We start from the raw sequence: 25,575 nt of genomic DNA, 5'->3' as shown, positions 1-25,575 counted from the left end.
TTTGCCTAAAGCCATAAGAGACAGCCTGAGATTTCACATCAGTAGATTTTTGCTTTTACTACACTTTTTTTTTCTCTTAAAGTAAAGCATCACCTTAACATCTGAACAGTAAAATTCCATCTTTCCTTTTTATTTTCCCATGCATTATTTAAACATGTTTTCTGAATTTTACAATTAGGATATTCCTGGGTAGATGCAATCAACATCTTTAAAGTCAGATACAATAGGAAATGTGTACTCTCCAGGACAGTTTCACACATTTGTTTTCTGTACAGTAACCTCAATTTAAATATGATAATCGAATTTAGTAAAAATGGACTGAAATCAGATTTACTGCAAAAACTTTCAAAATTTAATTTTCAGACTAGCAATCAATGCTTATTCAGTTCTCATCTAATCCCTGCCTTCCCTTTTTGCAGATGCCTAAATGACAGTAAATTAAACAATTGCACAAATTTTTTAAAATGTAGGAAAATTACTATCTGCACTAAATTAATGAATAAAAAGGTCCAGATAGATCAGTCTTTATGAGCACTTTTCTTAACAGAAAAAAATTATGGAAAGCAAAAATTCTCACAGTAAAAATAATTTTTTTTAAGATCACTTTGAACACAAGATGATAGAAATTATAAAGGGAGATCTCACTATTATCTCATTCAAAACCTTACTCAATTCCCAAAATGTGACTTACAGGATTAAATATTAAAACATCTTCAAAGAAAGAACTATGTTGAGACACACAGCAATAAGCCTATTACTATTCACAGACATACACAGTATCCAAGTATTATCTGCTTAGTATTACACTCCATTACATTTTCCCTAAATCTATGCAAAATAAAAATATACTCTTGTAAACAACAAGAATTGCAACAGAAAGAAACAAACAAAAAACCCTTAAACTTACATTGATGTATTATTATAGGTCGTGCACAGCAAGTAGCCCTAAGGATACATTTTAGGTTTTTTATCCATGCTCCGTTCTTGTTGCTGATGTGACCACTTAGGCACATGGTCAAGTTGCAATCAGCTTCTCTCAGTGATGTATGAGAGCTGTGCTGATTTATCTTGTCCTTCTGCAGCAGATTAGCACTAATGTTTCTGCTTCTCTATCCTACCTCTCTTCAGCGTAGACTCTGCATTACCATTGGCAATCCAAATTAAAGAGCCAGTGAACGTAGCACAATTTTTTTTTTTTCTTTGTGAAACCATTGCAAAGCAGGTAGTCTCACACAAATAGATTCCTTCATCCACTGAGCCTTTTTTAACACTTTTGGCAAGAACAGTAGTCAGAGATACAGAAGAATGGGTCCAGTAAGTTGCTATAGTCTTTTAGTGATTTATTATGTTAAATGAATATTCTACTATGCAGAGGGCCCTAAGCAAGAGACTGTTGTAATGCAGCAACATTTCAGCCAAAACCAGGGGATCTTCACTTTGTAACATAAAGGTGTCTTACACACAGTGAAGCTCTAGTTTATCCCAAAGAAGTGGACAATGTGAAATTAATTCACGCAAACAGGGTTTATGAGGGGAAAAAAAGTAAGTGCCTTATATGTTAAAGGTACTTAATATATAAACTGAATAAATTAAAAATTATTTCAGTACCTTACAGTGTATTCATTCATTACAAATTCTCTTTTTGCCTTAGGATTGCCATATTTTACACTATGAGATTGGCAAATTCAACTATTAAAAGTATTACAAACAACATGACTGAATCTTTTTTACTATTTTCACTTTTCAGTAAACACCTACTATTTTAGCAGTAAAATAAAATTGTTAATTAATTATCTTTTCAATTCAAGACACTGGGAGGCACAGCTGTTTAAATCTTCATTAGGATTTTGAAAAATATTTAGGAAATAAATGGATATCTTTGACCATCTAGTCTTGAAAATGTGAACATTCTGACAAGTCTGCTCACTGTCAAAATGACTCACATTACTGCTGTTCCTAGCTGGTACTCCTGATCATAGAAGTATTTCTCTCTGGTTTCAAGAACCAAATGCAATACCTGAATATTAAACAAGAAATATGTGCAACTTGAACACTAGCAATATCTGAACAGCAGAAAAATTCTAGCTACTCATAAAGACCTATTCCATGTCTATTATTAGCATTCATTTTTAAAAAACAGTATATGGACTGTCTTACCCTAACCAGGAAGGAAAGTGAAACTGAATTAACTCATTAATTTATAAAAAATGCTGAAACAAAGGACTATTTTTGTTCTAATATGGAAGTTTAATGTGGTTACATTCATTTCAAAGTTCTTCCTGGATTTTACATATACTGATTTTTATACCTTCCTCAGGAGCACACAGGGCCCCACAACCTCAGGGACATAATGTAACAAAGACTTAAGCACAATCATTAGCAGAGAATTTGTTCAAAGGCAGTTTTAGATCTTGGTGTGGGACTGCATGACACTCCTCCAAGCCTCCCCAGCTTTCCTCCTCTTTTTGTGTGCTGTTGATAAGGAATAAAATGAAGGGCATCCAGAAAAAGTGACAATCTCCTGAGGGAAGGTATGTGAAAAGAGCTTCAAGGCATCCCCAACAGTGAGCTGACAGCACCTGGCCATTTCAATGAAGTGCTGATGTACCTTCAATCCTATGCCCTTCTGGCCTTCAGAGAGCAATTTGCAATTGCTCAGTAAGCATCTTCTGGTGTTGAATTTGAGAAGTCTCTGTGTGAGAGGTGCCCACCACCACACACTCAAAGAACTGAAAGTCTCTGTTTCAAGAAAGATGGAGATTGGTGCTATACTTCTTACTTTAACTCCTCCTCCTCCTCCGGACTGTGCTCATCCAAAGAGCAGCAAATCTACATTTGCCTGTCCTCCCTGGGAATTAAAATTTCCAATTGTCATGTCAAGACATGAACCTAAAAAAACAGTTCTATTCCAGCGAGGAGTGTTCCCCCCTTTCTGTGGAGAAACATGCTACATACCAAAACAGAAAGTGCATATCTGGGTTAGTCTTGTTGGTGTAAAAGCTGATCTGGAATTTGACTGGTGCATTTAAGCACAAAAGACCAACATTCACTGCATCAGAGAGGACAGAACGATGTTGACCTTCCTGACAGGATTCTATCAACAAAACAGGGTATGACATGGATGTTGCAAACAAAAGTGGAAAGTGCTGTCAATTCTGAAGGCAGTATCAGATGCAAGGACACTTTTTCACTAAGAACTGAAACAAAATTTGGATCCCATGGTTTCACGTATGTCTCTGCTGTACTAGGAGAAAGGTATTTAGTGAAAATACTGAAATTTAAATCTGGTGTACAAACAATATTGCAGCTACTACTGCAGATATACATAGAGTCACTCTAAAAAATCAACTCCACTTCAAACATTATCATTTATAAACTACCTATCAGAAATTTTTTTGGAACCTCATCATTCTGATGGTTAGAAAGAAATTTCTGATGTACACTTAAAACACTCAAGCTGCTTAGTACCCATCTGTTCCAGAGCAGCACCATGCTTTAACAGTTTACATCCTCTGAATGGTGGTCTTGTGCACTTACAAGCACCAGCCAAATTCCAGATCAGCTTTTACACAAACAAGACTAACCCAGATAGGCACTTTTATCATATAAAACAGACAGTCCATCTCCCTTATCACTGCAGTCCTTCTCTTCACCTCTCCCTGTTTTGAGTTCATGTCTTCTGAACTAAGGAGAGCAGAGCAATACATTATGTTCCACTTGGACTGAACACATGGTGCAATAACATGCAAGCCTCCTGCTACCTTATCTTCAACAGCTAAAAGCTACAAATTTATCTGTAATGAGAGTCTGACATATATCAACATATTGGGATGTGTTAATATGTATTTTCTCTGCTATACTATATGAAGCCATGAAGTTAGGAATTAACACCAGTCAGCACTGACATATGTCAAGTGTTTATGAATGTAACATTACTGCTGGCCCACCTGCCTAACTCCCAATTTTTTACTAAATCATATTGGTTTGACAACCTAACTTCCAGTTCTGTGAAAAAAGTTGTTTCCATAACTATTCAGCAAGGAGAAGAAAGAATATCCATTGGATCACTGTTTGTTGCTAAAAAGCATCATCTGTTCTTTCTAGGCTCCAGTGGTTTCCTTAAGTGTTACACACAAGCTATGCAAACAACACACTAATACTCCAAACATGCAAATGGGATTATATGTATTTCTACAGGAAATTACTCAAGGCAATTGAGAGTGTAAAATCAAACAAATTATCATCTATAATTGAAAACATGCAAGTAACTTTTAATTAAACATTACTCCTCTACTGAAAAAAAAACACATTAAAACCCTACTAAAAGGGAAGATAAGATAGCTAATGAGGAGGGGAAGTGGGAGGGGAAGGAATGAACAAAACACTGTTTTGTGAAGAGGGTGCTGTTCACAAAAAAAAATATTTGCAAAGCAGACTTTTAAATTACTTACTATTGATTCAAAGCCCACATCAATTTCAAGCAAACACACAAGCACGTAAAAAATTCAGGCTGTCACAACCATAAATAAGAGACCAGAATGCTTATTTATGCAAGTAACTGCTTTGTTTAAAATGTCAAATATTAGATTGAGACAAGCAGGAAGAATTTTGGACTTAAAGTGATCAACAATATTATTAAAGATTTATATAGAGATACCTAAAATAGTAAAAACTATACACAGAAAAACCCTAAGACAATCCCCAGAATTTTTAACCCACAGTTGGAGGCCCATCACAGAAAGGGCACATAGCTGCTTGCACTAAGGTCCCAAGAAAGCTTGATAAAGGGAAATCTCTCCAGCTGAAGAGATTCACCTTTGTGCTTAAGTGTTGCATATGATCCATCTAGATGTTAAAGGCTTATTCAACTATTCAATAATCATCAAAACACTTTCAAAAAACAAATGTATACTGTATTCTTACTTTGCATAGGGGGGAAAAAAAGGCAAGAGGGTCAAACTAAATGTCTTGATCAAAATTGCAATAAGATGACTTTCATGAGACAGGTTTATATGACTCGTCTTTCTGCAGCTAGAAATCACAATAACTGCACAACTGTGGATTTAGGCTTTCCACAGAGAAGAGCACAGAAATTAATTTGTAGTCTGTCTAATCACTGACAACTCACTCCTCCCACTGTCGTGACATAGAAAAAAAAAATAATAAGGGTATGTACAAGTTTCCAAAGGCCAGCTCAGAGCTTGCCCTACATTTACACTTCAGTCAGCAAATTATCCCAGGGATAATGGGATTTCTGCCAGCAAAACCTCTTTTGCAACTATTCCTTGTATCGGTCCTTCATTAAGCTAAGTCTACTACGCAAAACCCCCATTTTCCCAACCTAACACTATGACATTTTATGCACAGCCCTGCCAGCAAAATGTTTAGCATAGACTGCAGTTTTAGTGAGTGGAAGACCTAATAATGCTTAGGGAAAATAAATTGGTGCCAACACTTTAGATATCCAATCTACATCTCAAGGCTCTCTCTGCAAGGAATAAAGGGACCCTTTTTCACAGTTAAAGTTGAGCTGGGATTTGAAATAGAGATCTCTAAAATTCAGGGTAGTCTTCCAGCTGCAAACTTCACAGGCCACAACATGGGCTATGTAAGCAGCAAGGATGAAGAACAAAACTGAGATTAATAGATGCTCCCCCACAAGCTATAGAACCCACTTGCCAAACACAACTGTTCTAAGAACCACTGGAAAAAGCTGAATATACAGCAAGCATAAGCCTATATCTTACCCTTCTTTATGTTTTTCCTTAGAACAGTATTACAGTTTCTCACTTTTTCAAAGTGGTCATCTATGCCTGCTTGCATTTCAGTCTCAGTACTGTGAAATGTCCTTTTCCCACTTCATATCAAAGTTGAAGACAAAATAAAGGGTGACAGTTACAAATGATGTTACTGCACGGCAATACCATAAGTGCTTTATTCCTTACTTTCCCTTAAAGAATCTCCAGCATGCTGAATCTATCATTAAATGTGTATTTAATAACCAAGAGAGATAAAATTAGCTATAATTTATAGCCTTCAAATCCAGCCAGATGAATGAGCTTCCTCATTTGATAATGGGGTATCTGCCCAATTAGATAGCCTCACAAAAAGACGTTTAGCTTCAGAAAGCCCATGTGTAAAGGCCACTGTAAGACACACCAGACCTCATTTAAAATATATCAGAGGTCAAAATGCAACTTATTTGACTTATTTGCTTCACCATGTCTCAGGGAGACGCACAGGATTAATGATCCAACATTTGATGAGAAATCTCATTTGAAGACAAAATGAAGTTGCTTAGTGTACTTTCACCTCAGTATTTACACAAATGCTGAACAGAAGGAGAATGGAAATAATTTCTAGTAGTTGCTGAAATTGCATGCTTTTAATGTTGCAGCTTCTGTAGAACACAGTGTATAATTACTATACTTCTGCTTTATCTTCCTGCACTTGATTAATTACTACTGAGCCAGCCAATTTTTGACTGGAAAACAAGATGTGACAAGAAGCAAAAAGGTGAAGCTGGAGGTGAGTTCAGGGTCACTCCTTCCTCCTCATGCTTTCTTACAACATGGGCACAAAGGGATATTCCACAAACACCAGAACACATCTGCAACACGTAGAAATTAAGACTTTATCAGAATACAGTCATCAACAGTGTTCCCTGAGACAAGAGATCATTCAGAATTTTTGGGTTTTATTTATTTAATGATGCACACATTTATAGAGGGACAAATGTAGCAGTACAGAGATCATGCTAAGAGGTCACTGTGAGGCAGTGCCAATAAAAACCTTAATTTTCATGAATTTAAATGTTAGCAGATGTGCCAGAGAACATAATGCAGGTTGCATCAGTTTCTGCTGGATGTGTTCTGTCCTGGGACAACTAGGAATAACTCACAAGAGGAATGTAAACAGGTAAGATAGAAAAATAAATGGAATTATATATTCTTGCCAATACCTTATTTTCTAATACACTTTTCTTTCTTTCATTTGAGAGTGAATTTTCCCAACTGATTGTGCAAACCTTTATAATACCAGAACTGCAGTAAATTTCCATTCTTTTCCATCCAACGCACATGGATGCCACTAACCACTTTACTTCAAACCAGGCTCTATCTAGCACCATGTAATAAGGTTCCTGAAAATTAACAAAACCTCAAAAATGCTTGGAAATCATTCTTCAAGACTAAAGCAGTAAGTATCACTACACTTAGATCAGACAGCCCTCACTTATAGTTAACAGAAACAAATCTGTAGAGCAGCAAAATTGACATAATCAAAGTTGAAGGCTTTAAATTTGGTTATGTGGGTTGCTGTTGATTTCTTTTAATCACTGAAGTAGAGGAAGAAAGAAATGCAGTAGCTGTCAAATATTTGGATATCAGTAAAATATTTAATAGTCATAGCTCATTTTAAAAAAACTGAAAATGTCTTGGGTAGAAGCACTGTCATGAAAATCAACAATTAGCCAAATGACTGCAAACAAAAGATAATGAAACATGGCAACACATAAAAAGGTGGCATCTAAGGAAGTGCTAAAGGGCTGGGTTCAGGATTTCTTCTTTTTTTTATTCATCTTCTCAAAGAGAGAACAAACAACTTGATAACATGAAAACATTGGAGAAGGAGAAGATAAAAAATGGACAAAAAATAAATGTAATATTTAAGTCTCTAGGAAATGCTGAGGAAAAGATACATTTGGAAAAATTCAATGGAGACATAACTTTCATAGAGCTAGAGACTGAGTAAAGTCTGGGAAGCAATAATACTGATCATATTTGGAGTATACAACAGTATGCCCTTCCACTGTCATAATTTCTACCTCTGTACAGATATCTGTGTAAGCTTACCTAATGATGGTTTTTCTTAATGCAATGAAAAAATACTTTTTTCTCAACAATTATCAAATGCTAGCATATAAAACTGATAATAAACAGTAGATTAGGTACGTTTCAGTCACAAAGGCACCTATTCTAGCAAATTCTGCTCATAATAAACTGTCCATTCAAAAATGTTAATTTAAAATGCATACATCTAATATAAAGAGAGCATTCATTATTACTTCAACAGCTTTCAAATAAAGAGTTGTTTGTTTCCTTCTGTATTCTTCAGCACATCAGAATAATAATTTTCATCTATATACATGGCAACAGCATTATCAGATAATGATATGCATAGGTAGACTGAAATAAGTGTTTTAGCAATAAAGGTATACTTAAAAGGAAAATCAACAAAATGTTAATTAGTGAAGACAGAAGAAACATGCTGACACTTTGCTTTAGCTGGGGACGAGAAAGAATAAACAGTCAATTACAGACAAGTATGTATCTCTTTCTAGATATTTGACACTGTATTTACATTATTACTACCACAGAGGGTGAGCTTTGCCATTGTTCTATCGCAAGGGAGCAGGCAAATACAAAGTACCTCCCCTTCTCCCTACAGCAGAAACTTCATACTAGTAGTATGAATTATTTTGTTAAATACAAAGGGAAAATACAACTCATGGTCTCCTCCAGGATATGACAACCATTTATTACATTTTATTCAATACAAATTAACTCAATTCTTATCCAAAGACTTTGTCCAGTTAAGCAAAATCACCTACCATTTTGAAATTATATTATACAGTATGGATATCCATGTAAAATCAATGTCTTAGAGAATTCTTGCGTTAGGAAAATATGTATTCCTACCGTTGCTGGGGCTGGAAGCATTTGAAGTACTTCCTTTGCCTCACATCTTCCCATAACTTTAGTGGCAAAGTTGACAGGAATCCACTCAATTATTAACACTTAATGAGCTGCTTGGTAGCATATATCAGTCCTGAAGTTGAATATTGGGAAAGTTTAAAAGGCTGAAAAAACCACATTCTCCTGTTAAAATAGGAAAAGTCTGTCTCTTGGAATAAAATTACATCAAGTATCTTTTGCATGAGGTCAGTTGCCTCTATAAGGCAACTCCATGTGGCAGATGTATGTAAATACATCAGACAGAAAAAAAAAAGCAAAGTTTTGGTGTGAATTTCTATTATAATATCAAAGCATATAATCTTTAAACCATACCACAGCAACAGCATAAGTAAATGCCCCAGCTATTACAGGCTCAGATTGAAGTGTAGTTCTTCCTTGACAGTACATCATGCAAAATGGGAATTAACTCTGCTGCTGCATCAGTGTATTCACACATCTGCTTAATTGTCTACACTTCTACTACATTTCACTCCTTTAGCTCTGCAGAGCAAATGTGCTAAGAAATACTAAGTAATAGCATAGTTATCATCACCTTCAACAGTGCAAGAATTATTTCCTTACTGCTTCATGATTGCTGGTTATCTAGTAAGATCCAAATGTCACAGATAAACCTAAGGTGGAACACCCAATAAACCCTTAAGCAGAGATCAACAAGCTTCCATTAAATGCTAGCAGGAACAGAAGTTACAAATGGAGAAAGAGAGGGCATATTACTAAATCTGTGGAAGAGACAAATACCAGAAATGACAGTAGAAAGAAAAAAGGCATTTGAAAAGTGTTTCATGCTTTCAGTGAGGATACAGGCTTGAAGGGTATTGGCAGAAAGGAAGAAAAGAGAAGTCTGCACTGAGCTTTTAATCTTTCCTTAATTGTACTGAGAGTCTCCAGAATTATCCCCAGAGAGAATTAAGTATAAAAGACTAAGTTACTCAAACAAGGTCCTTTACAACAAGTCCTTTCAAAACAGCATGACTTCTTTGAAGGACTCAGTTTCTGAAAGATTAGGTCACACAAGAATCATATTGTAATGCATATTTTTATTGCACTAAAAAAACCCTGTATCTGATTCCACTAACCTGCACTCAGGAATATGTGTATAGGGTTCTGTGGAAATTAACAGAATAGAGTTTGTCTATTTTGGTTAATACTTCAAGAAAAGGGTGTGCAGCACTGGTAATCAGAAAATATATTTTTCAAAGGACAAGAGAGTGATGGTATGCAAAATTAAATAGAAATTACTTTGGAAATGGTCAGAGGTTAAAATGTCAGCAAGTTGAACTATATCAGTTAAGTACTAGATGCAGGATAGCAAGGTTTCACTTTAAATACTTCTTATTTATCACCCTCAAACAATTGTTATATAAGCCTGGCTTAAAGCTATGTACAGCCTCTAGAAAGAGAAGAGTACTTTATCAGTGTAACTTGAAATTAACAGCAGTAAAGTTCATTTAGAAGATACTTAGTGTGTAAACTGTTATTTATGAGTTTCAGCTTTCATTCAACTTTTTCACTTGGGATTTAACCAAGAAAATATTTTAAGCAGAGTTCAGAGGAAATACACACTAATGGTCATATCTAATCAGGCATGGGATAAAGGATAAAGAAATGGAGTCTTAAGCACTACACTGGACTGATGGTATGAATCCATATATTCTGCTAAACCACTGATTTCAACAATAGCATGTAATAGAAATACTACATGAAACACCAAATTTTGTGAACATCAAATTCATGGCATAGTTAAAAAATACATGGAACATGTGCCTTAAAAGGCACCACATCTTGTCTGATTTTCTTCAATAACAACCATTCACCAGAAGAAAAATATTTACCCATAAGCAGATTTGGTTCCATAAATCTCTTTGAGATGTAAACATTTCTGAGGGCCAGTAAATCCTTTCACATTCCTAGTGAACAGATTTCTAGGAATTTTGTAGCTCACTGAACTAATGGAATTTGAGCAATACCCACTAACCCTGAGAACTGTAACTGCTGGAGTTTTACTGCTCAGATTGAAATGAGGATTGATTCAAGAGCAATCACATGGACTATTTGGAGTTTTTTAAATCTCTTTCTTTTCTTGATATGTGGGATTGGCCATAATAAGCCAAGATGACAGGCTGAGCCCTGTAATTCTTATTCTCTGCCACAGGAGAGATATTCCATATTTAGGTCTCAGTTTTCTCTATCTTCCTTTTTAAGCATACCTCAGGGATGCCGAGAGTTCGTAAGGCTTTGATATGACTTCCCTCAGTACTGGGCGGACCATTGTGTTAAGTACCCCTTAGCCACAAAATCATTTGAGGGATTCCAGCCTCTTGCTCTCCCATTGTATCAGCTGTGTCAGTAGGTAGAAACTGTTACAGAAGGGATAAGGCTAAAGAAAATTGAACCCTACAGCCATCAGCCCATGCTGCATATAATAGAAGGAGAAAAAAGCAATTAGTAATTACCTGGGCTGAAATATCACAACGCTCATTGACTTCAATATGGTAGTGTTTCCACTATGGATGAAAAGCTTGTTTTAAGTTGCTGAATACCCATTTAAGGGAGGACTTACTAAAAATAGAAGAATTTACATTCCACTAAGTAGGACCTGTATGTTTCATTACTCTTGATACATGAAAGTGAACATATAAAATTTATTTTTATGAAATATTTTATAACTACATAAGACTGTGGGAATAAAAAGGAACACTACATACTAAGATACAATAACCTTGCTTTCAGCCTGTGTTAGTCTGTTTAAGATCATCCACTGCCACAAAACTCATTGTCAAAGATCTCTAAATTTTTTTAATACTGCCAGATTTAAAATGTAAATATTAGAACATACCCATTGATCCAAGAAATTGTATCAGATAATTTGCCTCAGTTATAATATAGTACAAAACAGAAAGCACCCACTGAAATGCAGAATGCAAGCACACATTCTCTATAGTAATGCCTTGGAGGAACTTATCACTTGTATCAATTGCCGTAAAGCAACAAAAAACTCAAGCTTCTAAGGATTTGCCATTTTCCTCAATAACCTGCAGACAAACAGGAATGATAGATAAACTTCTCGTGTAAGGAAGGAAAAAGTACAAGTCATTTGAAAAGAGACAAAGGACTGAGATGCTAACACCAACCAGAAGATCAGAAAGGACCCATCTCTAAAATAACCCATTCAAATGCAACCCCAGGATGGTCTGTGTTAAATCCAGAAGCTGGGAAGTGTAAGCAAAGCCCTAGGCAGCTGATCACTTTGGTATCCACTTCAAGGCAGGAAAAGACACTGCCAACCACAAACAGCTAGAACCAAAGCTCCAGGCAGTCTGACAGAAGTTTGACACAGCAAATCTAAATTTGTCTTGTAGCATATACAGGCACAATACATATTAGATACACAGCAGATTATATATGCACACATATCTGAAAAAACATAATTATGTTTAGCTTTTTTTTCTCTCTGTGACAGAGGAGAATGAGACATATCTTTGATAGTAAAAAGTATGTCTGGGAAAAAACCCAGAATCTATTTTATAAGCTTCAAATATTATGATTCTTCTGAAAGACATTTTTACTTAATAAAAATGAACTAATGAAAGACCAGAAGTATATTTCCTGAAGTATTATTCATAGCACTCCAGTTGTGTTTTGCAATGTATGTTTTTGCTACTTAGCACAACATGCTTAGAGATACCACATTTAATAATACAATCTGCTGAGGATGAAAATAATTTTCTTTGCTAATAAAAAAGCTGGTTATAGAAAGTGCAAGTTTGACAGTAAAGCTTCCAAGAAAAATTGCAGTCTGAAAAACACCTGCAGACTTTAAGTGTATGCATTTCAGTTTGTCAGATGTTCTGTAATTTAAATATTTCTTTTCTTGGAAATCAGATGAATTCATATTTTTCAACTTTATCTCTAACCATGATAAAATATGATAAAACCAATAAAGCCATTACTTAACAGGGAGACTGACATGCTTTCTGGATGTTTCAATTATTTTCTATCCAAGAAACAACCTCTAATAAGTCAAGTTTCCTGCAATATTATTTAAGACCTTTTGAAGTGCTAATGAACAGAAAAGCATTTGACTGTAGATAGAATGACAACATATTTTTGCACAGTATTTGGTATAACAGGATTCAACAGGGGGTTCAAGCAGATGGTCATTATTACAGTGATACAGAACAGCACTTCAGAGAAATTACATGGGAGGATGGCTCAGGAGAAGCCAGATCTACACAGTCCTATTCCACCTCTGCACAGTGATCAGAGATAGAGTCACAAAATGCTGCCTTTGAAATAGATCCAGAGATCTCATAAGACTAAGATACAAATCAGTTGTAGGGATGACACACAAGAACATGCACAAGGAAAGTTTATTGCAGAGAGACATGTGGAAGTATCAAGACCTTTCCAATAAGCATGTTATTTTTCAATATTCAACTAAAACCATATTATGAATTTAATCAAAACCAAACAGTAGTTCTAAAGGCCAAAAATCTGCTCCCATGTAGGTTCTCGTGTATTAAATTAGTTGTGCTGCATTAGTCGTGTTGTATGTGTTGAAATATGTTCATGCCAGCAAAACTGGAAGCACTATCTGGCACTTTTTCTTGGTATAATAACAATTCTGGAATCTTTCCCTGCTACTCACTTTTATGCTTTCTCAGTATTAACACAACATATGAAGGTGGGATGTTAGCTATTTTCACAGCTATGCTCACATCTAGCCAATTCTATATTTACTGTCATATTCTAAAACTGGGCACAATTTTTTTTATATTTTTCCTCCTTCCATGTGATCCTATAGGAAAAAAAAAATCTTGCCTACCATCACTTCATTTTTCAGTGTCTCTCACACTAGCTCTTTTTTTGCATAAAAATTTGTATTTGTTATCAATTGAGATTTGCAGACAACATAAGGCAACAGATTCCACACACTTGAGTTCTTCTGATGCCTTAAGTTTTAGGTTTTATATTTTTTAGTGTATAACTCTAAAACTCCACAGACTATCAGCTACTGTTCTCTCATTTTATTCAGACAAAACAATTTCTCTCTAGACCTGAAACGCACTTTCTCAGATACCTAAAATGTAAACAACAGTGAAGTAGGGGGCAAACTGGAGGAATGTGACTCCATTACCTGAAGCTGTAATTGGACGATTAACCTCTGATATGCAAATAGACCAAATTTATATCTGTTAAAAAAATCTGTGATAGTTGTCCATCTCGGGTACAGCCTCTGTGAGACTCCTGCACTGCCCAAGGTGTATCCTTTGAAGGCCTTTCAATAAATACCTACCTTTAACTATGTCTAGCCTCTGCTCTAGGGAGCCTCTCCAGGCATCACTTCCACATCTCTCTTCTGTGTTGTGTTCTGCATCTGGTAACATGGAATAATTCTTCCTTATTCTGACAAGATGGCTATTTGGGAGGTTGGTGAACACAGTATTCCAGGTACATTGAAAATGCAACCTACCACAATTTGATAACTTTTACATTTCACAAATAAAATCCCATTAGAGAGACAAATCACCAAGGAATCATTTGAGCAAGTCAATGGAAAGAGTGACATGAAGCGGGTAAAGAGAGCCGAGTGTTCCATGACCACCTTTTTATACTTTTGTGTGTCTCCAAGCACTTCACTATTTTAAATCACATGATCACCCATCCTGCAAAGCGAAATATTCTGTATTTTATTAACTATAGTTTTATACCTCTACTATGTTTGCCTATGGGAAATCAGTAAATCAGGGCAGAGACTTCTGCAATTGATTACTGGGCAATAAACGGGCAGAGTGGTACACCATAAATCAAGGTGATAGTTTAGGGGCTGGACATTAATCTGATTTTTTCTTTGATTTCCCCCTTCCAATATTTCATTTCTCAAATCAAATTTAATCTCTCACTCAAATGAACTGGAAAGAATTTCTGGTATGGAATACTCATTGGTAAAAAGGTATATTAGAAAGTACTGACATTTACGTGAGATTCCTAATATGCCTTAAACACATTGAAGTGTTCAGGAACCTACCAGAGAAAGAAGCAAGAACATTCCCATTGAACAATGCAACATGTATTTTCCTATAGCCCAAGGTAAGAAAAAGGCTACCTCTCTGAAATGCTGCCTACTGAATTACACTGCAAAACACCACACAAGATGCAGTACCATCTTTTGATGAACAATGCACTTAGTATATGACCAAATGGATAAAAGCAAATTAAAACCCTTCCATATTTATTTTCATTAATGTATTTTTATGTGCCTTCATAATTCCTACTGCTATAATCCCAGGACATAAAATGAAGCATAAAATGGTATTATACCTTGATATGAGAGGTGCAATTAGATATACCCTTCAAGTGACAAATTGATATTCCATACAAATATACAGAGAGCTGTGGTCCCAATTCTGATGAACTTAAGCATTATTCAGAAACCCCACAGAATAGGGCTAGAGCACCCCCTCTCATACAAGTACTTCCAACATGGCATTCCAATGAAATGGCGTGTAAAACTTCTGTTCTGACAGATGTGGCTTTAAGCTAGTTCATTAAAACGTAGCACTCTCAGTGCTCAGAAAACAAAGGGAGTAAGAAAGCTGCTTCTCCCAAAGCTATCATTACAAAGCAGTTCAGTCTGCTGAGGGCTACTGAATTAGCAGCAGATGGGCAAAAGCAGGAAGCAAGTTACACTACAGTTTATCAGTTTACAAGATGTGCAAGTGCTGCTGAACAGGAATTAAGAAAAAAAAATTATTCTGACCTTATAGGGGCCAAGTCTCCCTCTCTCCAAAGTCACTGCATACTGAAGTAATAGCTGTTCTTCATTTACTCAAGTGTTTGTCAAGGCATGTTCAGTAACTTCTAACACAGTCTTATTCCACACAAAAGGAAATTGGTTATTTGTATGTTATCCAAGGAAGGCTGAGTAATACACCGCAGTACGAAAGACCTCTAAAAATAAGTCATCTCTCAGCAGATTCACTCCCTTCCTGTCTGGGTTTGAATCAGTTTGCAACTGCATGAAAGAACAAAGCCCAAAGATGAACTATGAAGAACTTCTGTAATGATCACACTGCCCAAATGCATTCATTTCCCTCTTACTCTATTTAAAAGAATCCAGTTATTAGGGGTGGAGCAAGGTAGTGCTCAACAGGATGTGCGTGACCAGAGCTCCCCATGTGTAATCTCCTGCTTTCATGTTTATTTTTGGATGTATTTTCCTTTGTGCTCTGAAATAGTTTTTTTGGGCAAGGTAGCTAGCACCACAATCACATATCCATGCTGAGGAAGGAAAGCAAGCACTCATCAACACAAACAATATTTTTTCCTACAGATTTATAGAGGATCTTGGAAGTCTAAAGTGTTGTAACAGTAACGAGCTACTATTTTTCATGTCTGTTAGTGCTCTTCAGACACCAAAGCCAGGAACAATCAGTGCACAAACAAATATCACCAGTGATTCCCATAACCTACTAGTTCTTCATCAGGGAATAGTGTTCAGCTGTGTGAGAACAAAATGTGAGATTTCATCATCTTGAATCCACTGTAACAGCACTGATAGACAACCAGTCTCCAAGGATGAGTAAACAGAGATCAACAGATGTTCCCCAACAGGATGCTACTTCAACAGACACAGCCATTAGAGAAAAGACTGACCCATTTTAACTGGTAATTGTTGTTATCAGGACAGTGTAATTTGTTTTGACCAGCATCCCTCAACTGATAGAAATGAAGGTCACAGGAAATCTTTCTGTACTTAAAGGGCTGACTGAATATGGGGCTGCATCTATTACAGAAGGCATTTTACTGTATTTTTGAAAAATAATATCCTATCTTTTCCTCAAAGAATATTTAAATCTAAAAAACTGGCAGACTAATACTGATTAAAAAAAAAAAAAAGTCAGTTTAGTAGTAGCTATCTTTTCTTTCTTTCAGGTATAGACCCAATTACAATAGTACACATACAAATTAATACCTTTGCTGTATACTGTGCATTAAGTATATCAATAAAACATCTCTAATCTGGGAATCATTATACCAATACAATTGCTTCTTAGAGCAATACAGCTAATATAGGATAAGTTACTTTTCAATTTAAACAAAACTCAGAGAAGTCTGCAAATTCACAATATTAAGTTTCAGAGATTCTTAAAATTAATTCTAAACGTAGAAATAATTAAAATAGATAATATTTCTCTCAAAATCTAGTTTCAGAATATATACTAAAAGTTTCATAAGCAGCATAATGGATACGTAATTTTCTTTCAAAGAACTGCATAGATTTGAGGTATAAAAATATTTGTTGCAAATATGAACTTCATCAGTATGCTTCAGTATTAACAAATTTTTAGTGTTAAGAAGGACAGTTCATAGCTTTTACTCCTAGCATTTCAGCTTAGTTGTACAGTAAATTAAAGCTGATACTGAATCTATTTCTGTTGTTTCATTTTCCAAGATTACATTTACAATCTAAAAATAAGAAAAAAAATATTTAAAATTGCAATATTGGATTTTCTTTCCTCTGTAGGAATAACTCTGTTATTTGGTTAACAGTTTTGATTTTTTCCTAAAACCAAGGAAATAAAGTAAATTTCCCCCCAAATAAATGAATTTCTTGGGGAAAAACAAACAAATTAAAAAATAACATATATTGTATTTTTGCACTTCTATTATTAGTAACAAAAATTCTTCATACATAGTATTGGTAACCATTTTAAGAATACTAACCCTTCAATTTATTTAGGTTGCTCTTATACTACAATATTATCTTATTTTGGAATTATTCAAGTTTGTTTCCTAGATAAACTACTTCTTTCATGAATTAAATTCTCATTATGTGGACAGTTGAAATTTGCCCACAGTAGATTTTAGCTTTTACAATATCTGGACTATAATGAACTGACATTGTTGCCTTTCCCCATTTTTTATGGTACCATATGTATTAAATATCATTGATCCACTCTTGAATTTGTGGGGGTTTTCTTAACTTTTCTTTAATTAAAGACTGAATGACATGTAACAGTAACAGTTTCATCATACAGACTTTGTCACAGCAAAGATATATGAGCCTTAGGATAAGGCAGAAAGAATAATGCAGCATCCAAAACACAAAAAGTCTCCCTTTAGAAAAGTATTTACTTTTCATCAGGTAACAATAATATTAATAACAATATAGTACTGGTGCTACTGCTAATATATTTTGGGAAATTTTTATTGCATAATTTTCCATCTATTTTAAACATTCTCGCTTTATCACATGCTAGCTGCAGTTTATGCAGACTCTGGGATTAGCAGGCTGCAAGGAAATAAATATTACCTTGAAAAAATGAACGACTTTATTATATCTGAGACCAACCAGCAAAGCTGTATTTCATTGAATAATTTTCCACTCACTGAGAGCACAGGGATAGCATCCTTGGAAGAAAACACATCAAAATATATGAGAAGTAAAATGGGACAAAACACAAAGAAGCACCACAATCTAAACGGTGCTCTGTGACTGACACCTGCAGCATTTGTAACATGTTCTACTGCCCAATTTCATAAACAGTCATAAAATTCATAAAAGCTGCAACACACAAGGGGTGTGCTAAAGGTGTCTATGATCACTCCAGTAGTTCTAAGACATATCATCTTCCACAAAAGCATCTATCATCAAAAAACTCAGCAAAATCATCAAAAGTCTAGAAACAAAACTGTATTAGTGATTGAGGAGCAAATTATGTTTAAATTTTTTTAGAATAACTTTAAATATAAGATTCAAAAATTTTTAAAAGGGAATCTCCATAAGAGATCCTGATAAGAGAACAACAGTCTCTGAATGCTTAGCGGGAAATTCATATGCATGGGAGAAATAACTGTGCTTATACCAATCAAAAGTAAATTATAACAAAAATGTTACCAGAGAAACCTAAAATTGGATTTATTCCCCTGATCATGATCTTGTAAAGCACTATCTACATTATCAAATCTGTGACTACTGGCAAATGCTGCATAAGTTAAAACAGATGAGACCGCTGGCATATTTAATCTTTTCATGCCAAGGCCTAAAACTACAATGCAGCTGCTGTAGCAAAAAAAATCTGAGCTGCAAAAAAATATTGCCTTCTTCAAATTTGCTGCAAAACTTCAGTAGCTGTAGAATTTGCCAAAACATTTTCATTTAGCTGTAGAACCTGCCAAAAAACAGTACAAATCCTGACTATGCAATTCAAAGAATGAGATCTGATATTGTCAGAGCATTCAATGGCAAACATGTCTCACTCACACAGTGGTCTTTCATGTCTTGGCAATGCTGCACCATTAACTATGCTCAAGGTAACATATTGTTCGGCAGGTGATGAAAGTGTCAATTCCTCCACCAATGGTAGATAGTTGGGGATTTGACCTTCTTTCTAATACTGACTTTAGAACTGCTTTAGGACAATTATTTGGAATAAAATACTGCTCTTTTGCAGGAAAACAGAAAGAAAAAAAAATCCATCTATCCACAGTTAGAAGATTAACTAAAATGCTAGAACCAGCACCTATTTCTTAAATGTAATTAGTGTCCCTAGACCTGCAACTTTAGGATACTGTCACACCATCTGGTAGCTCTGCACAACACCTACACTTGTACAGTCACCATTTCAATCAAGCTGGAAGTACAAATTGGCAGCAGTGTAGGCCTTCCAGTTCCCACATCACTTTTCAAACCAGATGTAATGCTTGCAAAAATGCAAATGGATTCAAGTTCAGTAACTTTCTGCAGCAACATGTTAATGAAGTCTTCTCTGCATGGGTACCAAAGTAGACAGACTACAGAATGAAGAACCTCAGCAGTATGTTCTCCACAAAGTAAAGTTTTAAGGGAATTCACATGTAATCAGTAAGTCAATTTTTAAGTGATCTTGATCCATCTGCAAATTCTAAACCCCTTACAGCTGGTGATGAGACAGGCGTAAATGAGAATAATTTAAAATTTCAGAGTATAATAAGAATAGACTCTCCTCAAAAAAGCTGGCAATAAAAGCAAATTTAAGGCTAAGAGAGCAACACCTGCTGTATATAAATAAATTCTACCAAAAATTCTACAACCTAAGTTATTTCATTACAAGAGGCCCACAAGAAAGAAATACAGAAGTATGTAATCACACATGATATGAAGCACTAAAGAGAAGTAAAAACCTTCCCTTTTTTCCCAAGCTAATTTAAAATAATTATACTTTGCTTATGATATAAATGGTCTTCATACTATGTGGTGCTCTGTCCCGGAGAGGACGGGCTATTGGCCAACCCCATGCAGCAAGTAACAACATTAGACACTGGACACTGAGAAGCTAAGATGAGAAATCTCTAGTTAGGTTACAGCAAGAAGCGAAGGAGAAGAAAAGCATGATGGGAACATTATGAAGATTAAGTTATTCCTTATAAGGTTATCTTCTGAACACTGCCCTCTGATTAGTTAATCTTGTGTTCCATATAAGGTATTGTTTCTGTTTCTCTCTGTTCCTTGGTTCCCCGTCCTCAGATAATGTTTATATAAGGCTGTGTTTGTCCCATCTGGGGGTCTTCTAAAGGAGCTATGTAGAGCTGTGCTGTTTATGTTTTTTCTTGTGCCCTCATGTGCCTTCTTTTATCTACACTGAAGCTTTCCATTTCTAGCCCTTTAGTAATTCCAATCCCTTTTTTTTTTTTTTTAAATTGCCACGCTCCTAGCTGATTCTGGTCCTGGGACTGCACACACCAGCAGCAACAAGGATTCATCTGACGTGCGATGCAACAATACTACATTACAAACACTTTTGAGGTCAAGGCATTAAGTGCAAATGAATCTGAACTTACCTCCCAAAGTGCTTTGAAGTCCTTCTGCTCAATTCGAAGGAGCTCACTGTGTTCCCTGGTAACAATGGTAGCATGGCGAGGAGTGTTATCCAGAATGGACTCTCCAAAAGCAGTTCCTATTCCAAGAGTGCATATTGTCACAGCATCCTTTGATTAAAAAAAAAAAAGACACATTAAATATTTCAGCATGTTTTGAGAGTTTTTCTGTCTTATTTTTAATAGCACTACCTTGAGATTCTTCAGCAATCTGCTTAAAAAGGAAATTGTCAACAACAAAAAAATCAATATGCTGGTAAACAACATGGGAAGCTTTAACATGGAAACAAATGTTTTCTATATTCATCAGTTGAATTAGACATTTCTGAAAGCAAATCTGAGAACACAAGAATCACTTTCATCTTTATAAAAACTTACGATCTCTGTTAATCTATCTCTAAACACTGCTGTGATTATGAGATCTTTAGAAATGCCAGAGGTGATGAGAAGATAAGTAGAATATAAGTAGAATCGGAAACACAATCTTGGAAAATAAACTTCTGTCCTAGACATGCTATCCTCATCAGAAAGAAAATTCACCTGTTATGTAAATGTAACTTTCAATCATAATATCCTCTTGTATTTATGTTGCATTTCTCCATTATACAAGCAATGTGCTTGTACTGTTGAACCAACTCTCAGCCTTTCTGTTGAAAATGGCAGTAAGTCTTTCAATTGCTAATGGATGTTTGTGAATTAACTACCAGACCAAAAAATAATTATTTTCATATAAATCAGGGATTTCAAGTAAACTATTAAAGTTCAAACAACCCGAAAGAAATGGATACATGTACAGAGCAAGAAGAACATCCCAAACAAGCAACAAAGTCCACTTCAAAGGAGTCTATATGAGCAGGTACCATTCTAAATTATGTCTAAATGAACCTCCCTTGGCCAGGAACTCCTCTGTAGTAGCTCCAATAGAAATTATGAGCTACTGCAGAGAAAGCAAGTAGCCATTAAACAACTTGCTTGAATCAAGATATTTAGATACATGTTCAATTTCCAGCTCAAAAGTTGCTTTGTTCCTCATCACAGGCTTGAAGCTGAACACTCACATCTTTTTCCTGAGATGGGTCTTATCTGATGTTCTGTTAAGTGATTTAAAAATTAGCAACAGCATAAAAATTAAAATCAGACAAACTGTACTTAACAAAGGAAAACATATTGCATATGCACACAGACAATTACAACTACACATATAAAAAACACATGCTAATTTTACTTGATATAACATGAGAAGTACAGTTTAATTCTTAAATGTAGGATTCTTACAACATCTACAAAAATCGAAGCAGAAACATTTGTTATCCTTGTCACTAATAATCCAGAAGAGATGCAAGAGCATGTTTCAGCATCATTTTCTGTTTTTAGAATTGCACTGCTTTCCTTTCATCTAATAAGTCACAATAGGCAAATGTTATTAAGATAAGGTTAGTAGCTTTTTAATTGCAATACAAAGACAAAAGCCTACAACAGTCCTGAACCATAGCAAATTGCTCTTACACAGATACTACCATATAACATTGTGTGTTCAGGAAAACAAAATCAGTCATGTCTCAGAGAAGATCTAGGAAAAATTTACCAAGTGTCAGAAATAAATTTTCAAGAAAGGAAAGTAAGAACAGATTTTCTTTAAAAGAAAGAATATTTGGGAATGAGCACCTAGACACCCTAGACACCTAAATAAAAGCCTCTATAAACTGACTATAATACAGTTTATACACTGAATTCTGCCTTCCCAAGCTTGCATTCCAGAGCTGAAACACTCTATGCGTGCTATGATACTCACAATGGCATTCAAAGGAGCTACAAAGAAAATGTGCCTACTGCTCATACAAAATTTGATCTCCAGATATACAATACATTATTCTCAATCCTATTCAGAAAGTTCAGATAAAAGAGCTCTGTTCAGGACAGGACAACCAAACAGCCTGGCATAAAAGAAACTCTTCCTGTAGGTAGATCATAAGTATTGTTTACATCTTGTAACTTCTCACTCATTCCTCTCCCTTCAAAAAATAAAACTAACTTTAAACATTTCACATTCTCTAACTGTTTACAACCCAAAGAATAATCTTTAATGACAGAACGGACATGAGAAGAAAACAGGATAATTGTTGGTTAAGAAATTACTTTATAAGATAATTTGAGGCAGTTGTTAAGCTTAAGAAATAAATTAACACTGTGGGGTGTTAGGTCAAGAGGCTGGAATGGTTCTATCAACATTCATTAAAGAAAAGTCCAGGCTTCCATCTGATGCCATGTTAAGGCTGACATAGAACAGAGGCTAGATGGAGTTAAAGGATTAAGTAGGTATTTATTAGAAGGCCTCAATGGATACACCTTGGGCAGTACAAGAGCTCAGGGCTACTCCCAAAATGAACAAAAATGGTCATAAAATGGACATCTGGTCATGAGGTCTCTCACTTTTTAAAGTTCTGGTCCATTGATGTCGGAACTCAAAATGTCTCTCAGACATTTTTAGAGGTTCCAAGCCTTAGTCAAAAGCATTTTAGAACCTGGCAGGCAGCTGGAAATAGCTGTGATTTTGAGTTTGAGCCATTAAATGAGTTACCAACTTTGGAGGTAGAACAAGCAGTCACAAAGGGTTAGATAGTATAGTAAAAGTAGTTACAAAACAGAGGGGAAATTTTTTTAGTATTGTACAGGGGTTTTTAATACATGTACAGGGGGTTTTTACTTTATACATGGGGGTCAGAAGTTCTAAGATAGAGGAAAGTGGGCTAATCCTGTTCTTCCTCCTTCTTCTTCCTTGCCTCCATGTTCTTGGAGATGTTGGCACTCACAGATTGGTTTAGAGTAGAAAAGCACTTTGTAATATAGGAAGTAAGTATTGAGGGAAAATTATAAACATATAATACGTAATATATCATATAAAAGATAGCAACAGCCCTAAGCGGGGAGAAAAAAGAAAAAGACAGCAGACAGAGGATTTCAGGGTGTGTGTGTGTCTCTGTCTAGGCCACTGACCAAACAGATGCAGCCCAAGAGAAAAATCTTTTAGATAACTCGCAATAAACTGCCTTAAAACCAAACAACAAGAGGCTGCAGAGTTTTTCTTTAGAAGCACGAGTTAGAAGAAAGACTTTACCACCACACAAGACCCCAAACCAAGCCCAGAGTTCTCACACATCAGCATATTGGAGTTACTTGTCCAATTATAGCTTTAAGTTATAAAATCTCATCCTTCTTGTTTCCCTCTCTTCAGTCCACATTGTTCATGCTCTTGGGCCTGAAATTTGGATTCAGTTGTCCTTGGTCCCAAGCTAGAGAAGAATTTTTTTTTTCTAGCTACTCTATGAAGAGAGTTTACCATCCCTTAATATGAAGCTTAGAACTACACACTAAAATAGTACAGAATCTGAAAAAATATAAAAGCCAAAACCTAATGCATCACATCAAGTTCTTTCAGATTTTTTTCCCCTGCCATCACAGTTTTCCACAGAGATGCAGTTTCACAGCCAGCTGGGGTGCAGACCTATATGCCTTCTTCGAGGCTTCAGAGCCCCATTTTCTTGCTACCCCTTGTTTATACATCTCCAGCCTCCTGGGGAATCAGGTGTGTTTCCTATTATGCCTGTTAACCTTACACTCAAGAATCTCCTGCTGTTCAGTGAAGACTTCAGGAGGATTGCTGGCAGCTCAAAACTCTGTTTGCTGTTCCCCTCTGCAATCCCAGAAGCAGCAGGGTGTTCTAGGTAACCAGCTAACATTCACACAGCTATTTAAAAGGCAGTATTAGAGACTTAGAAAGATGACATTGCTTCCATTGCTAGCTGTCCTCTGTACACACTACAAAACAGTAGCATTCAAATCAGAGGTTGTTTGTGTATTCAGTTTCACTGACTCTTACTGCCATGTGAGATACATGCAGGGAAAGCATTCTTAAGCCTTTCCCTCACCACCCCCCCCCCCCCCCCAATCAATCCAAAACATTACTGAATTTACAAGACCATTTTATGGAACGGATGAGATTCAGAAACAAGGCTCTGCTTTATTCCCTTCCCCCTTCCCCACCATCTCAAGGATCATCCCGTATCCCTCCTTCTTGACTTGTGACCCCTTCTGTTTCTCAAGATAGCAAACAGAATTTTTGTACTGTGTGTAAATAAAATCATGGTGCCAGAAAGAGAAATTAAGAAAACAGGGAAAAACATTACTAGTGCGAGGTTCAAAGGGATTGGGGGATGTTCCTTTGAAATTTTAGTTTGTTCAACATTTTGAGTTTATAAGTGAGCTGATGTAGCTAAATTGTTTTTGACTTCATCATTTTCCTACACCTTGCATCTCTATGTCACCTGTCTATCTGTGTCTCTCTAGGACATCATCTCTACATTTAACTGTAGTTTTGCAAAAGCTGGCATTTTGAGAAGTTTGCTTATTATTACTTTAACACAGTTCAGTTTGTCCTCAGCAAAAATTTCCTTTTATAACAAAGAGAAACCAAGGATATACATGAAAGTAAATGATGAAGTGATTTTTCCATTCCATTACTTTTACTTGAGTGTTTCAGCCATTCAGACAAGAAATCCTTATCAAACTATTTCTAACAATTACATAGAAATACCTTCTGAACACACTAAAACTGTAGTTTGCAAACATGTCAGACCACCCTCTTTATACAAGACAAGGTTATTTGCTTAAAGAAGCATTATGCTTCTACAAAAACTGAGCAGCTTCTCTTTTAGTACCTAATTAAAATATGTATGGGTCAGATTAACTATACTGTAATAGCACATTCATTATTTCCATACCTTTCTATCTGATCTTCTAAAAGCTACCTGCAATGTCTTGGATGTTTTCCTACATCACCTGACAAAGAGAAGTTAAATTATTTTTCTATTTTAACTTTCAATAAGCAAAGTTCAAAACGAAAATTAGAACAACCATAACACTGGAGCTCAGCATGAGCCAGCACACTCTGCTTCTCAGCTTA

At 35.7% G+C, this 25,575-nt stretch overlaps 1 protein-coding gene across 6 annotated transcripts in view; it reads right to left on the bottom strand.

Annotated features, from left to right (window-relative positions):
- RAPGEF4 (Rap guanine nucleotide exchange factor 4) overlaps positions 1–25,575 on the bottom strand; it is a 152,007-nt gene that overhangs the window by 109,243 nt on the left and 17,189 nt on the right. For 4 of the 6 annotated variants that reach the window (XM_021552514.4, XM_021552515.4, XM_077785053.2 and 1 more), the window contains one exon: positions 20,580–20,726. In XM_021552514.4, coding sequence (XP_021408189.1) covers positions 20,580–20,726 — 147 coding nt within the window. Of the gene's footprint in view, positions 1–907; positions 15,481–15,516; positions 17,335–20,579; positions 20,727–25,575 lie in introns of those variants that run through there. The other 2 variants (XM_085584428.1, XM_021552518.4) reach the window with 2 other exon arrangements.

The sequence above is a fragment of the Lonchura striata genome, chromosome 7 (genome assembly GCF_050655825.1).
Source record: "Lonchura striata isolate lonStrDom1 chromosome 7, ASM5065582v1, whole genome shotgun sequence".
NCBI lineage: Eukaryota > Metazoa > Chordata > Aves > Passeriformes > Estrildidae > Lonchura > Lonchura striata.
The sequence above is the reverse complement of the archived record's forward strand: the minus strand, read 5'-3'. Positions and strand labels throughout refer to the sequence as shown.